Below are 15,049 nucleotides of genomic sequence, written 5' to 3' on the forward strand. Positions count from 1 at the left end.
AATGGTGCAACTTCAGGCACTGTGATAGGTTCCAGGGGAGGTAATTGGGAGTAAGAGATCCGTTCAAATCCTATCAAATAATACCCCCTCCAGCTCCTCCCCCACTCCCGTAGGCTTTGTGGGGCCTCACAGCCCCTCAGCTCAGGCTGGAAGAAGGGAGTCCCCTACATCAGGGGGCCCTACTGTAGAGGGATGCTTGCTGCCCCGGCTAGGGGACCCCAGGTATCGTGGCCACCCTTCCCCCCAACTGCCAGAACCAGGAACACCCTTCCCCGGTTCCGCCCCGCCCCGTCCCGCACGCCCGCGCGGGAGCGCGCCTCCGCCGGGCCGCGCCGGTGCACTAGAGCGCGCGCCTCGGCGCGGGAGCGCGCTCCGGGGAGAACCCGAGCAAGATGGAGGCCGCGCAGAGGCCGCCGCCTGGGCCGAGGCAGCCGCTGCTGGGAGCGCGGAGCCGCGGCGCCTAGGCCGTGCCAGTTCCGGATTCGCTGCCCCCGGCCGTGCCCAGGTTGGTCTCCCCGCACCCTTTCCCCGCGGCCGCAGCCTCGCGCGCGTCCGGCCTTGGCGCGGGGCAGCCGCCCCCCCAACCCCGGCCCTACTTGGGCCCGGCCGCTCCCCGGCCCCCCGGGGACAGCCCCTGCCCACCGCCTGCTCCTCGCGGGCCCCTCTGCTCACCAGCCCCTGTCTTTCGTTCCTTTGGCCTGGAAACCCCCTCTCCCCAACCCTGGCCCGCCAATCCTACCTCCCTCCAGTCCAACCTACCTCCAGCCCTGGCTTCTGAGGACAGCCCCCCCCGTCCTCGCCCCGTGTCCAGCAGTCCCAGCCCCCGATCCCGCTCTAGCTGTATCCTAATTCTGCCACTTTGCCCTCTTAGACCCTCATACCAGCCCCCATTCCCCGTCCCAGCCCCCATATTACCTTCCCAACCACCCAGTCCCAGCCTCTTAAATTCCCTCTTCCCCCATCCTAGAAGCGCCCACCACCGCCTCATAGTCCCTCCTAGACACCCAATACCAGACCTCCTTCTACCCCTTAATACCAGTCCCCAAATTCCCTTCTGAGCTCCCTAAATTCAGCCCCTCTGCTAGTCCTCCAATACCAGTCTCCAGCCTCCATTCCACCTCCCCTTGTCCCCTCCTACTCCCGTAATACCAGCTCTCAAACCCCCTCCCCAACTCCCCCATGGCCACTTTCAAGCACCTCCCCCCGCACTTACAGGTCTCATATCCCCATCCCAGGCGCCCCCCAACTTTCTCATGGCCCCCTCCTAGGCCCCCCAGTAGGAGACCTTTGCCAGTCCCTCTAGACACCGCTCAACACTCTCATGACCCCTTCCTCTCTCCCCTTATCAGCTCCCAGACGCCCCCAGCTCTGCCCCAGGACCCGCCCTCGCGGGTTCCTTGACTCAGGGCCGCTTCTCGCGTGCGTCCCCAGCTCCCGCCCGGCAGCCCGGCGCTCCGTCCCGGGCCGGCGGCCCCCGCCAGCCGCCGCCGCCGGCCCCGCCTCCGGGCACCATGCTGCCCTCGCAGGAGGCCTCCAAGCTCTACCACGAGCACTACATGCGGAACTCGCGGGCCATCGGCGTGCTGTGGGCCATCTTCACCATCTGCTTCGCCATCATCAACGTGGTGGTCTTCATCCAGCCCTACTGGGTGGGCGACAGCGTGAGCACCCCCAAGCCTGGCTACTTCGGCCTCTTCCACTACTGCGTGGGCAGCGGGCTGGCGGGCCGCGAGCTCACCTGCCGGGGCTCCTTCACCGACTTCAGCACCATCCCGTCCAGCGCCTTCAAGGCGGCCGCCTTCTTCGTGCTGCTCTCCATGGTGCTGATCCTCGGCTGCATCACCTGCTTTGCGCTTTTCTTCTTCTGCAACACAGCTACGGTCTACAAGATCTGCGCCTGGATGCAGCTCTTGGCAGGTAGGGGAGGGGGTGGGCGGAAGCCCCAGAACAAGCGCCAGGGACGGGGCTCCTTCCTGCCAGGTCCCCTTCCTGAAGGAGTCAGATAGATTCTGCTTCTCTGTGCTAAGACACTCACCTCTTTGGCTGACGGACCCTCAGTGGGTACTGGGGGGGTGGGGGGTGGGGGGGTGCGCTGGAGAGAGACACTTTAGGGCAGGGGACAGAGCCTTGGGACTGGGTAGGTGGGTCTGTATGCTTGGATATGGGTACACTGCATTTATTGCTGGGTTGGCATTAAGTTAGTGTCTGTAAGGGTCTCTGTTGGCTGTCTTGGGGGAAATATTTATCTGAATGAGGGGTTACTGTAGGTATGATCGATTTCTGTTATGTTGAAAAAAAGCATGAAAAGGTGAATCAAGAGATCTGGCTTGGACTTTTAATTTGTTGACACTATCAACTTGGGTGTTTCACTTTACTTCTCTGAGGCTCGGTTTCCTCATCTGTAAAACAGTGGAGAAGATTCCAAAAGGACAAATGAAAGAGTGTTTTGTAACCTTTAAAATGCTGTGACAAGGGGGAGAGGCTGTCTATTGTGCTTATCCAGTGTTTGAGATGTGAGTGGTTGAAAGCATTGGGTGACATGGGTCTCTGGAGGGCAGGTCTCCATCCCCACCTCCCACCCCTGCACCATGCAAGAAAGGTCTGGTGCCATGCCAATGGGAGTGAGTCCCTGCGGCCCTCCAAAATGTTTAACCAAGACAGTCATCTTACCCTAAGAAACAGAGAAGGGCCTTTTGGGAATGAGAAATGCTGAGACAGTTTTCCAGGATCCATTAGAGTCCCCCACTTCCACCCACCTTTCGATCAGAGATAGATTTTGAAGACTCAGCAACTTGGGCTTTTGCCTAATTGCTGGCAGGGAAGAGAGTTGGGCTGGGGAAAGTGGGACCAGGGGATGGGAGGGGTGGAGGAGGAGAGCTGGTGAAGGGAAAAGTTTGGAGTCTTCCAGGGATGAGAAAGAGAAGGGGGAAATGTGATTATCATGCAGCAGAGATGGTTTTTTAAAATAAGCACCTCAGGACATTCAACAAGTGACTGCCATTCCAAAAGAGACCCCATGGAGGACGCATTATATCACTTGCTGATGATTCCATTGCTCAGAGCATTGCAGGGAATTAGCTTTGGAGCATGGGGTGTAATCACTTGAATATCTTCATTGAGGAGAAACCTCTATCTTTTAAAGGAGGAATGTAACTTTTGGAAATGGCTGGAAGTCACTCCAGTATAGAGAATACAATGGGTCATCAAATTGATAATTGTCACTTGGAATGACAGCCAAGGTGTGAGGACAAAGTCATGAGGCTGGTCTGTTTCCACAAGAGGAGTTTTACAAATCCAGGGAGGAATTACCGCCTCATTGGAAGAATTGCCCAAACTCCTAAAAGGACTACTTTTAAGAAGGCAGATGTGGACATTCTAATGGGCTTGTTTCAAATTCATCTCACCCAACTCAATTTAGATGTGGATCTTTGAAGAGGGTGAGAAAGGTGAACTATAGGATATGGGGGATATGGCTCCATACTTCTCTGTGGTACTCAGGGAGGTGATATTATGTATTTCCGTTCTATTTCTCCTGCAAAGGCAAGCTGGAATCCTCAATTCATCAACCTTAATTTGAAGTCTGCAGATGGGTTGCTGACCTCTTGGCCTTCAAATTCTCTGTAATCTGTGTGGGTTTAATCTTGGGGATTTGATGAATTGTCCAACAACCCCCATATAATAATAGAATTTCAGGCACCTTAGAGATCAGCTCCTTCAAATCCCACCTTCCCCTCCCCCTGTTTTAGAGAGAGGAAACTGAGTATAGAGACGGGAAGGGCTTACTTGAGGTCACACAGCTGGTAAGGGAGGAAGCTAGTTCTACAGCCGGGGGTCCTTGACTTCTGGCCCAGGGCACTTTTCCTTGCATTACTGCCCCACCCATGTGGGCTGAGGGGGCAGTTGGCAGAGTTGAGCAGTTTATTCCATTTTGTTCAGAGATTTCTGAGTTCTCTGGGTGAGTGACTGATTCACTTTGCTTAATAAAGTGACACCAGGCCAGAGGCCAGAGCACTCGACTACGAGTCTTGGGGTGGGGGTTCTTGGCTGACTTGGGTCTGTGACTCACCTTGCAGTGTTAAGTAAGCCTTTTAGTTTAAATCTCAATTTCCCATTTGTACAACAGGGGACTGGGAGCAGGTAGAGAAGGTGATTTAAAGTATCTCTTGGCCAGGCATGGTAGCTCATGCCTATAATCCCAGCACTTTGGGAGGCTGAGGTGGGAAGATTGCTTGAGGCCAGGAGTTGGAGACTAGCCTGGCCAAGATAGCAAGACCCTGTCTCTGCCAAAAATAACATAAAATAAGTAAAAAATAAAGTATCTCTTTCAGTCCTGTGGGGATCCTGGGACAACTCTTTCATCAAGATCATTCCATTCAGAAAGTGATAAATCAGTCATCCTCAGAGGAACTGTGGCGAATCAAAGGGCTCTGTTTTTGTCAGATAAGAATTAAAGTGCCTGTCATGCGATTTTGTACCTGTTAACTTTTTTTTTGAATTTCGAGACGGAGTTTCACTCTTGTTGCCCAGGCTGCAGCGCAATGGCATGATCTTGGCTCACTGTAAGCTCCGCCTTCTGGGTTCAAGTGATTCTCCTGCCTCAGCCTCCTGAGTAGCTGGGATCACAGGCGACTGCCACAATGACTGGCTAATTTTTTGTATCTTTAGTAGAGATGGGGTTTCACCATGTTGGCCAGGCTGGTCTCAAACTCCTGACCTCAGGTGATCCACCCGCCTTGGCCTCCCAAAGTGCTGGGATTACAGGCATGAGCCACCATGTTCCTGTTAACTTTCATTCAAATATTTTAGGGTCTTCTGAGTGCAGAGCCTGGGGGCATTGGGAAAATACAAAAAGATATTTATTCTTTTGTTTGTTCTTCACCTGCTCTATAACCATCCCTATGCTTAGTCCTGTAATACTGAGATGCATAAGACATCATCCCTGTCTCCAAGGATCTTAGGTCTATAAAATGCAATTCCTGCTCTCAGGGAGCATGCTGTCTAGTTAGGTCACTATATTAGTCAGCAGTCTTTCAGGGGCAAATGACAGAAACCCAACTCGAGCTGGCTTAAATAAATTGGAAAAAAATAAAGAGGCTAGGGTTTATCGGCTCACTTAATTTGAAAGTCAGGAGTATTTGGCTTCGGGCATGGACAGATCCAGATGTTCAAATCATGCCATGAAGAATCTGTCTCTCTCCATTTCTTGGTTCCTCTGTGCTCCCTCATTTTAAATCCACTTCTGTCTTCAAGGTGACAAATAAGGCTACTAGTAGATCTAATTTACATTGTTTCAGCTTAGCAGTGCCTGTGGAAAAAGAATAATTCCAGCAAATGTTCCAGGGCTGAGCCAGATTGGCCCAGCTTGGTCAAGTGTCCACCTCTTAATTAATCATGGTGACTTTGTCTAAGGCCCGAGCCACATGCCTATCCCTGGAACCACACATGGACTGATAGTGGAGAAAGGCCAATTCCCTCAAAGATAAATCAAGTGTGAGCACTGGAAGAGGGGTAGCATGGGCAAGACAAGGGCCAACAGAAGTTTTCCCCTGGGCAGTCTGAGCACTAATATGTGCAGGCTGGAAATGCCGTGGAAACTTGGAGCAGCAGAGGGGGCTGCCAGCTTAGTTGGGAAGTGAGGCTTGACCTGGGCAGGGTGTTAACCAGGTGGGAGGTATGAGAGAGCATTCTGAATGGAGAGGAAGATCATGGGCAAAGACATAGCAGTGAGAAAGACACATCTGGCTTGAGTGTGGCATCCACATAGGGGAGCAGCATGAGGAGAGGAGAGGAAGGACTTATGGGGGCCACAGTATGCTGGGTCAAAGAATTTCGACTTTAATCAGCAGCAGTTGGATACTGCTATGACTGTTATCATTATTAAAGAAAAATAGCTAACATTTTACATGCATTATATAATTTGATACTCACAACAATCTTGTGGAGTAGGTACCATTATTCATATTATATAGGTGAGATCGAGCCGAGCCTCAAAGAGGAAAAAGTCATTTGTCCAAGGTCATACAGTTGGTAAGTGGTGGAGCCCGAATTGTAACTCCATATTTCTGACTCTAAAACCTGAGATCAGCCGGGCTCAGTGGCTCATGCCTGTAATCCCAGCCCTTTGGGGGGCTGAGGCAGGCAGATCACTTGAGCTCAGGAGTACAAGACAAGCCTGGGCAACATGGTGAAACCCTGTCTCTACAAAAAATACAAAAATTAGCCAGTTGTGATGGCATGTGCCTGTAGTCCCAGCTACTTAGGAGGGTGAGGCAGGAAGATCACTTAAGCCTGAGAGGCGGAGGTTGCAGTGAGCCATGATCATGCCACTGCACTCCAGCCTGGATGACAGAGTGAGACCCTGTCTCAAGAAAACAAAACAGAACAAAAAACAAAACAAAACAAAACAAAGAACAGAAATCTCTGAGATCTTGGTTAAAGGAGGATTAATGGTGGGGATAGCAACAGCATGTTTTTGCCAGAAGAGTCAACTGCTAACTAAGTAGAGAGGCAGGATATCTCTGCTACGTTTTTTACCTGGTTGTTCCCATTTACTAAGAATATCCAATGTGCCAGCTTCTATGCTAGACATTTTCACACTCATTGTCATTTAATCCTCATCTGTTAAAATAACTTGCTCCAACATCACACATTTAGTAAAAGATGGAGCTAAAACTCAATACAAGTCTAATACAGATCTAGAACCTGTTTGTATCACTGAACTGGAGCCCAGGAAGTGAATACAAAAATTACAGAGCTATAAGCTCCATGGACTAAATGTTACCTGTAGGCCTGGTGTAGTTAGCCAGGAGACACTCCCAACTGGGTTAGAGATTCAAGCTGAAGTGTGATTAAGGGTCGGGGTGCCAGGATAAGTATGTGCTAGTCGTGTAAGAGCACAGGACTTATGGCCAGGCACAGTGGCTCAGGCCTGTGTAATCTCAGCATTTTCGAAGGCTGAGGCAGAAGGGTTGCTTGAGGCTAGGAGTTTGAGACCAGCCTGGGCAACATAGTGAGACCCCATCTCTACAAATAATTTAAAAATTAGCCGGATGTGGTGGCACTCGCCTGTGGTCCCGGCTACTCAGGAGGCTGAGGTGGGAGGATTACTTGAGCTCGGGAGGATGAGGCTGCAGTGAGCCATGATCATGCCACTGCACTCTAGCCTGGGCAACAGAGCCAGACCGTGTCTCAAAAATAAAACAAAATGAACCAAGAATAGAGGACTTAGAATCCTTGCTCTGCCACTTTCCAACTGTGGGCCTTGGAGAAATGGGTTTGCCTCTCTGAATCTCAGTTTCTTCATCTATAAAAATAGAAATTATCATTGCACCTGCTTTGGAAATGAAGGGGGTAAAATGCTGAGTGTGGTCCTGGTGTATGAGAAGCATTCGATAGATAGTCGCTGTTACTCTTGTGACATAGTCCGAGGGAAGAGCAGTTTGTGAGGGATCCTTGATACTTAAAGTTTGGACTTGCTGGGATGACCAAAAGGCTTTAAGAAGGCATAAACTGTCAGCTGGAAGGAGTCTTATCAACCCACTTCCCCCAACTCCCTCATTTTAAAGATGTAAGGATTGGGTCTGAATCTCAGAGAGAAGGGACAAGTTCATGGTGACAGAGTGAGACTTGTACCCAGACCTCTCCTCATTCCATGGAAGGGAGGTGGTTCTGACCACATTCATTCAATACTAAGTGCTTATTGTATGCCAGGCACCAACCACCCGGTGCCTGGACCACAGCAGAGAATAGAATGTGTAGAATGGAATGGAAGCTGGTGGACCCTGGAGGTGGGAGGAGGCAGGAAGGGGGGTTTGGGGGATCTAGAAGTGAGTACCTTTCAGCCTTCCAGATATGTGTTCTTTTTTTTTTTTTTTTTTTTTTGAGACCGAGTCTCCCTCTGTCACCTAAGCTGGAGTGCAGTGGGCGATCTCAGCTCATTGCAATCTCCATCTCCCAGGTTCAAGCGATTCTTCTGCCTCAGCCTACTGAATAGCTGGGATTACAGGCATGTGCCACCACACCTGGCTAATTTTTTGTATTTTTAGTAGGGACGGGGTTTCACCATGTTGGCCAGGCTGGTCTAGAACTCCTGACCTCAAGTGATCAGCTGGCCTCGGCCTCCCAAAGTGCTGGGATTACAGGCGTGAGCCACTGCACCTGACCCAGATGTGTGTTCTTAATTATCAGGGTCTCTGGGCTAGGAACCTCAACCAGGAACTTCCATCACTATGGCATAGAATATTCATCTACATTTCTCTCCATTTCTTTCTTTCTTTTCTTTTATTTGAAACTGAGTCTGGCTCTGTTGTCCAGGCTGGAGTGCAGTGGTGCGATCATGGCTCACTGTAACCTTGGGCTCCTGGGCTTAAGAAATCCTCCCACCTCAGCTCCCTCAGTAACTAGAACTACAGGCACACACCACCATGCCTTGTTAATTATTTTATTTTATTTTATTTTATTTTATTTTATTTATTTTATTTATTTATTTATTTTGAGACGGAGTCTCGCCCTGTTGTCCAGGCTGGAGTGCAGTGGCATGATTTTGGCTTGCTGCAACCTCCACCTCCTGGGTTCAAACAATTTCTAGCTAATTTTTGTATTTTTTAGTAGAGATGGGGTTTCACCATGTTGGCCAGGCTGGTCTTGAACTCCTGACTTCAAGTGATCTGCTCACCTTGGCCTTTATTCTATTTTTTGTAGAGACAGGGTCTCACTATGTTTCCCAGACTGTTCAACTCTTGGCCTCAAGTGATCCTCCCACCTTGGCCTCCCAAAGCGCTGGAATTACCGGCCTGAGCCACCATGCCCAGCACATTGCCCTGGGTCTTGTTTCAGATTTGATTTGGAATTTTATTCTTCCACTGTCTTTGTTGTATGTGCATGATACTGATAAAAACATTGAGAGAATTTCTTTCCGCTTTCCCTCCTCCTCTCCCTCTTTCCTCTGTTCCTCCCTCATTTCTTTCTTCCTCCCCCAACTCTCCCTTCCTTCCTTCCTCTCTCTTTTTTAGTACTTTTGAGTCACTGTTTTACCTTCTTTCCTCTCTTCTGTTCTCCTTTGCTTCCCTCCCTTTACTTTTGCCTCACTTCCCTCTCCCCACCCCTCTTCTTTTGTTTCTCACACCAACCCTTTACTGACGGTGTTGTGTGTGTGTGTCAGGCACTGTGCTAGCTAGCCTCTAGAAATCCTGAGTAAGAATCCTTGCTCCTAGGGAGCTCATAGTCTGATGGGAGAGGCAGGAACAAAAACAGATCATCACAATATGGTACAATACATGAAATGGGAGATTCATGCACCGGGTATTCTGAGGGCAGGGAGGGGACTTCCAACACATTTAAAGGGAGCCAGGGAAGTCTTCCCAAAAGGGTAATATTTGAGCTGAGTCTTAAAGGATGAGTAGGAAAAAGGAACAGGATGATCACAGGCATGGAGGTGGGAATAGTTGCTGTATCTGGGGACTCTAAGCAACTAGGCCAGGAAAGGTAAGAGTTGAGACTGCGGAAGTGGGCCAGAGCTGGATTGTAGAGCCCTTCTAAGTCATGGTAAGGAGTTTAGACTTTATTTGTTTTTGTTTGTTTGTTTGTTCGTTTTGAGACAGAGTCTCACTCTATGGCCCGGTCTGGATTGCAGTGGTGTGATCTCGGCTCACTGCAACCTCTGCCTCCCAGGTTCATGCGATTCTCCTGCTTCAGCCTCCCGAGTAGCTGGGAGTACAGGTGCCCACCACCATGCCTAGCTAATTTTTGTATTTTTAGTAGAGACGGGGTTTCACCATGTTGGCCAGGCTGGTCTTGAACTCCTCACCTTGGTTGATCCACCTACCTCAACCTCCCAAAGTACTGAGATTGCAGGCATGAACCACCATGCCTGACCCTAGACTTTATTTGTAGACAGCAGTTCATTGTTGAAGGGTTTTTTTTTAAATTTTTATTTTAATTATTTCCAGACTTTTGACTTTTTGGAAAAGTCATACATGTACATGAGACAAAATTTGGAAGGTAAAAAGGGTACACAGGCAGACATAAGTCTCCTTTGCATCTTCACCCCCACCTGTTTCTCCCAGAGACAACCCCCATTACCAGTTTCTTGAGTATCGTTTCCAAGAAATTTCTTAAATATGCAAGCAAATGTAAATGGTGTTTTTACATAATTAGTGTATTGTTTATCTATAGCTGCATAACAAATTACCCCAAGCCGGGCGCACTGGCACTCATCTGTAATCCTAGCACTTTGGGAGGCTGAGGTGGGCTGATCACTTGAGCCCAAGAGTTTGAGACCAGCCTGGGCAACATGGTGAAACCCCATCTCTACCAAAACCAGCTGGGCATGGTGGCACACGCCTGTAATTCCAGCTACTCAGGAGGCTGAGATGGAAGGGTCACCTGAGCCCAGAGAGGTCAAGGCTGCTTTGAGCCGTGATTGTGCCACTGCACTCCAGCCTGGGTGACAGAGTGAGGTGTTGCCTCAAAAAAAAAACAAAAAACAAAAACAAACAAATCACCCCAAAACATAGTCGCCTGAGTCAATAAACATTTATGATCTCTGTTTCTTTTTTTTTTTTTTTTTTTTTTAGACAGAGTCTCGTTCTGTCACCCAGGCTGGAGTGCAGTGGCGCGATCTCGGCTCACTGCAAGCTCCGCCTCCCGGGTTCACGCCATTCTCCTGCCTCAGCCTCTCCGAGTAGCTGGGACTAAAGGCGCCCGCCACCACGCCCGGTTAATTTTTTTGTATTTTTAGTAGAGACGGGGTTTCACCGTGGTCTCGATCTCCTGACCTCGTGATCCGCCCGCCTCGGCCTCCCAAAGTGCTGGGATTACAAGCGTGAGCCACCGCGCCCGGCCTATGATCTTTGTTTCTATAAAGTCACAGTACTTTGGGAGCAGCTTAGATGGGCAGGTAGCTATGACTCAGGGTCTCTCATGAAGTTGCAACCAAGACCTCAACTGGGGCTATAGTCATCCTAAGGATAACTGGGCTAGAGGTAGAGGACTCACTTTGTTTTGTTTTGTTTTGTTTTTTGTTTTTTTTTTGAGACAGAGTCTCACTCTGTTTGCCCAGGCTGGAGTGCAGTGGGGCGATCTCAGCTCACTGCAAGCTCTGCCTCTTGGGTTCCGCAATTCTCCTGCCTCAGCCTCCCGAGTAGCTAGGATTATAGGTGCCCGCCACCATGCCCGACTAATTTTTTGTATTTTTAGTAGAGACAGGGTTTCACTGTGTTAGCCAGGATGGTCTTGATCTCCTGACCTCGTGATCTGCCTGCCTCGGCCTCCCACAGTGCTGAGATTACAGGCGTGAGCCACCGTGCCTGGCCGTGGACCCACTTTTAAGTTCATTCATGTGGGTGCTGGCAGGAGACCTGAGAATGAGTGCTCCGAGAGAGAAAAAGGAAGAAGCCACACTGCCCACCCCCTTTTTGTGGTATCAGTTGTATTGAGATATAATTCTTATGTCATATAATTCACCCATATCAAGTGAACTATTACATGGTTTTTAATACAGTCATGGAGTTACGCAACCATGACCACAACCAGTTTTAGGATATTTTTCATTACCTCAAGAAGAAACCTCATATACTTTAGCTATCACCCATTAACCCCTGACCCTCCATCCTCCTCAGCCCTAAGCAACCGCTAATTTATATTCTGTCTCCATGAATTAGCCTATTCTAGACACTTCATATAAATGGGATCATATAACATGTGACTTTTTTTTTTTTTTTTTTTTGAGATAGGGCCTTGCTCTGTTACCCAGGCTGGAGTACAGTGTTGCAATCATAGCTCACTGCAGCCTCAATCTCGGGCTCAAACGGTCCTTGCATCTCAGCCTCCCAAGTAGCTGGGACTACTGGCACGTGTCACCATGCCTGGCTAATTTTTTTTTAATTTTGGTAGAAACAAGGTCGCTCTATGTTGCCCAGGCTGGTCTTGAACTCTTGAACTCAAGCAATCCTTCCACCTCGATCTCCCAAAGTGGTGAGATTACAGGTATGAGCCAGGTGTGAGTACGTCAGGGCACTATATAGTCTTTTGTGACTGACTTTTTTCGCTTAGCATAACATTTTCAAGGTTCATTCATGTTAGAGCACATATCAATATTTCATTTCTTTTTATGGCTGAATAATATCCCCTTGAATGGACATACCATGTTTTGTTTATCCATTCATCAGCTGATGGACATTTGGGTTGTTCCGCCTTTTGGCTATTATGAAGAATGCTATAAACATTTGTATACAAATTTCTTTTTTTTTTTCTTTTTGAGATAGAGTCTCACTCTGTTGCCCAGGCTGGAGTGCAGTGGTGTGATCTCAGCTCACTGCAAGCTCCACTGCCTGGGTTCAAGCGATTCTTGTGCCTCAGCCTCCCAAGTAGCTGTGATTACAGGCACATGCCACCACGCTTGGCTAATTTTTTTAGTTTTAGTAGAGATGGGATTTCGCCGTGTTGGCCAGGCTGGTCTCGATCTCTCGACCTCAGGTGATCCTCCCACCTCGGCCCCCCAAAGTGCTGGGATTACAGGCATGAGCCACCACGCCTGGCCTTGTGTACAAGTTTCTAGGTAGACACATGCCTTCATTTCTCTTGGGTACTTACCTAGAAGTAGAATTGCCTGGACAAATGAGAACTCTGTATTTAAAATTTTGAGAAAATGACAGATGTTCCCAAAGTGGCTTGCCAAATCCAAGATCACAAAAATTTACCCCTATTTTCTTCTAAAGATTTTGTCGTTTTGGCTCTTACATTTAGGTCTTTGATCCACTTTTTTTTTTTTTTCTTTGAGGCGAAATTTTGCTCTGTCACCCAGGCTGGAGTGCAGTGGTGCGATCTCGACTCACTGCAGCCTCTGCCCTCCGGGTTCAAGTGATTCTCCTGCCTCAGCCTCCCTATTAGTTGGGGTTACAGGCACACGCCACCACACCTGGCTAATTTCTGTATTATTAGTAGAGACAGGTTTTCACCATGTTGGCCAGGCTGGTCTCAAACTCCTGACCTCATGTGATCCACCCGCCTTGGCCTCCCAAAGTGCTGGGATTACAGGCGTGAGCCATGGTGTCCAGCCTTTGATCCACTTTGAGTTAATTTTTGAATATGGCGTGAGATACAGGGTCCAACATCATTCTTTTGCGTGTGGCTATTCAGTTTCCCAGCACCAAGGTTGTTCTTTTTCCATCGAATGGTTCTGGTACCCTTGTCCAATGTCAATTGACCATAGATACATAGATTGCTTTCTAGACTCTCAGTTCTATTCCATTGGTCTATATGTCTATCCTTATGCCAGACCAGACTGTTTTTTAATAATTTTTATTGTGCTGGGTGCAGTGGCTCATGCCTGTAACCACAGCACTTTGGGAGGCCAAGGCGGGTGGATCATGAGGTCAGGAGTTTGAGACCAGCCTGACCAACATGGTGAAACCCCGTCTCTACTAAAAATACAAAAAATATTAGCTGGGTGTGCTGGCACACACCTGTAATCCCAGCTACTCAGGGAGGCTGAGGCAGGAGAATTGCTTGAACCCGGGAGGTGGAGTTTGCAGTGACCCGAGATCATGCCATTGCACTCCAGCCTGGGTGACAGAGTGAGACTCCATCTCAAAAAAAAAAAAAAATTATTTTATTTTTAAAATTGATTTTCATTTCTTATTTTTTATTATTTTATTTTTTTTGAGACAGGGTCCCACTCTGTCGCCCAGGCTGGAGTGCAGTGGTGTGATCACGGCTCACTGTAGCCTTACTCAACTGATCCTCCCACCTCAGCCTCCGCAGTAGCTGGGACCACAGGCATACATCACCATGTCTCACTAATTTTTTTTTTTTAATTTTTGAAGAGATGGATTCTCGCTGTATTGCCCAGGCTGGTCTCAACTTCCTAAGCTCAAGCAATTCTCCCTCTTAGCCTCCCAAAGTGCTGGGATGACAGGCATGAGCCACTATGACCAGCCCAGGCTGTCTTGATTACTATCACTTTCTAGTCAGTTTGAAATCAGAAAGTGTGAGTCCTCCAACTTTGTTCTTCATTTTCAAGGTTGTTCTGGCTATCACACTGCCTTTTATGTCCTGATAGCAGACATCACACACCATCACTTCTGCCACACTCTATTACAAGAAGTAAGTTCCTAAATCCAGCCCACATTCTAGAAGAGGAGAATTAGGATCCTTCTCTTGAAGGGAGAAATATCAAAGAATTTGTGGACATATTTCCAAGCCTCCGCTAATGGTAATATACTAAACATTTGGTTCTGTGGCTTGCTTTTTTACTCAACAATACATCTTGGAGATAGTTCCATATCAGTGTATAAAGAGCCACCTTTTTCTTAACAACTGCGTAATAAACTTTTCTGTAGATGCATCACAATTTAATTAATATTTATTTACAATATTTTGCTATAATAATGCTTCAGTTAATAATGTTATATGTAAATAATCTAATACATATGTAAGTATAAGGATAAAGCCCTAGAAGGGGAATTGCTGGATTAAGTGGTATATACATTTACAATTTGACAGATCTATCAACAGCGTCCTTCGCAGAGGTTGTACAAAGTTATACTCCCACCAGTGATGTATGATAGTACCTGTTTCTCCATGTCCTTGCTAACTGAGTGTGTTATCAAATATTTCATTTTTTTCCACCCTGATAGAAAACACTCTCTTACTGTGGTAATTTGCCTTTCTATTATTATGAATGAGATCAAATACCTCTTTTATATATGTAATTGTTATATTATATATATATATTTTAAACTGTCATTTCTTAAATTTTGAAAATCAATGTAATGGCATTTTTCCACTTTGATTTGTAAGAGCTCTTTACTAAGAAAGGTAGCCTTCTGTGTGTGAGATGAGTTACAAATATTGCTTCTCAGTTTATCTTTTCACTTTGTCTATGGATTTTTCCCCCATGGGGAAATTGTTTTCTTTTTACTATAAGCAAATCATCAATTCCCTCTTTTACGGTTGCTGGGTTTAGTGTTATACCTAGAAAGGCTCTGAAGTGTTTCAAGTCTGAGGGGAACATGATTGGATCTGGTTGTTGGTGGAGAGGATGGATTGG

The 15,049-nt window shown here is 47.7% G+C and overlaps 1 protein-coding gene across 2 annotated transcripts in view; it reads left to right on the forward strand.

The window, feature by feature from the left end:
• The first annotated feature begins 375 nt into the window (after positions 1–375).
• The window catches only part of LHFPL4 (LHFPL tetraspan subfamily member 4), a 57,309-nt gene continuing 42,635 nt past the window's right edge, over positions 376–15,049 (forward strand). The window contains exons 1-2 of one of the 2 annotated variants that reach the window (XM_030801791.1): positions 376–505; positions 1,350–1,917. In XM_030801791.1, coding sequence (XP_030657651.1) covers positions 1,512–1,917 — 406 coding nt within the window. In that variant the 5' untranslated portion in view covers positions 376–505; positions 1,350–1,511. The remainder of the gene's footprint in view (positions 506–1,349; positions 1,918–15,049) is intronic. The other variant, XM_030801792.1, reaches the window with a different exon arrangement.

The sequence above is a fragment of the Nomascus leucogenys genome, chromosome 21 (assembly GCF_006542625.1).
Source record: "Nomascus leucogenys isolate Asia chromosome 21, Asia_NLE_v1, whole genome shotgun sequence".
Classification (NCBI taxonomy): Eukaryota; Metazoa; Chordata; class Mammalia; order Primates; family Hylobatidae; genus Nomascus; species Nomascus leucogenys.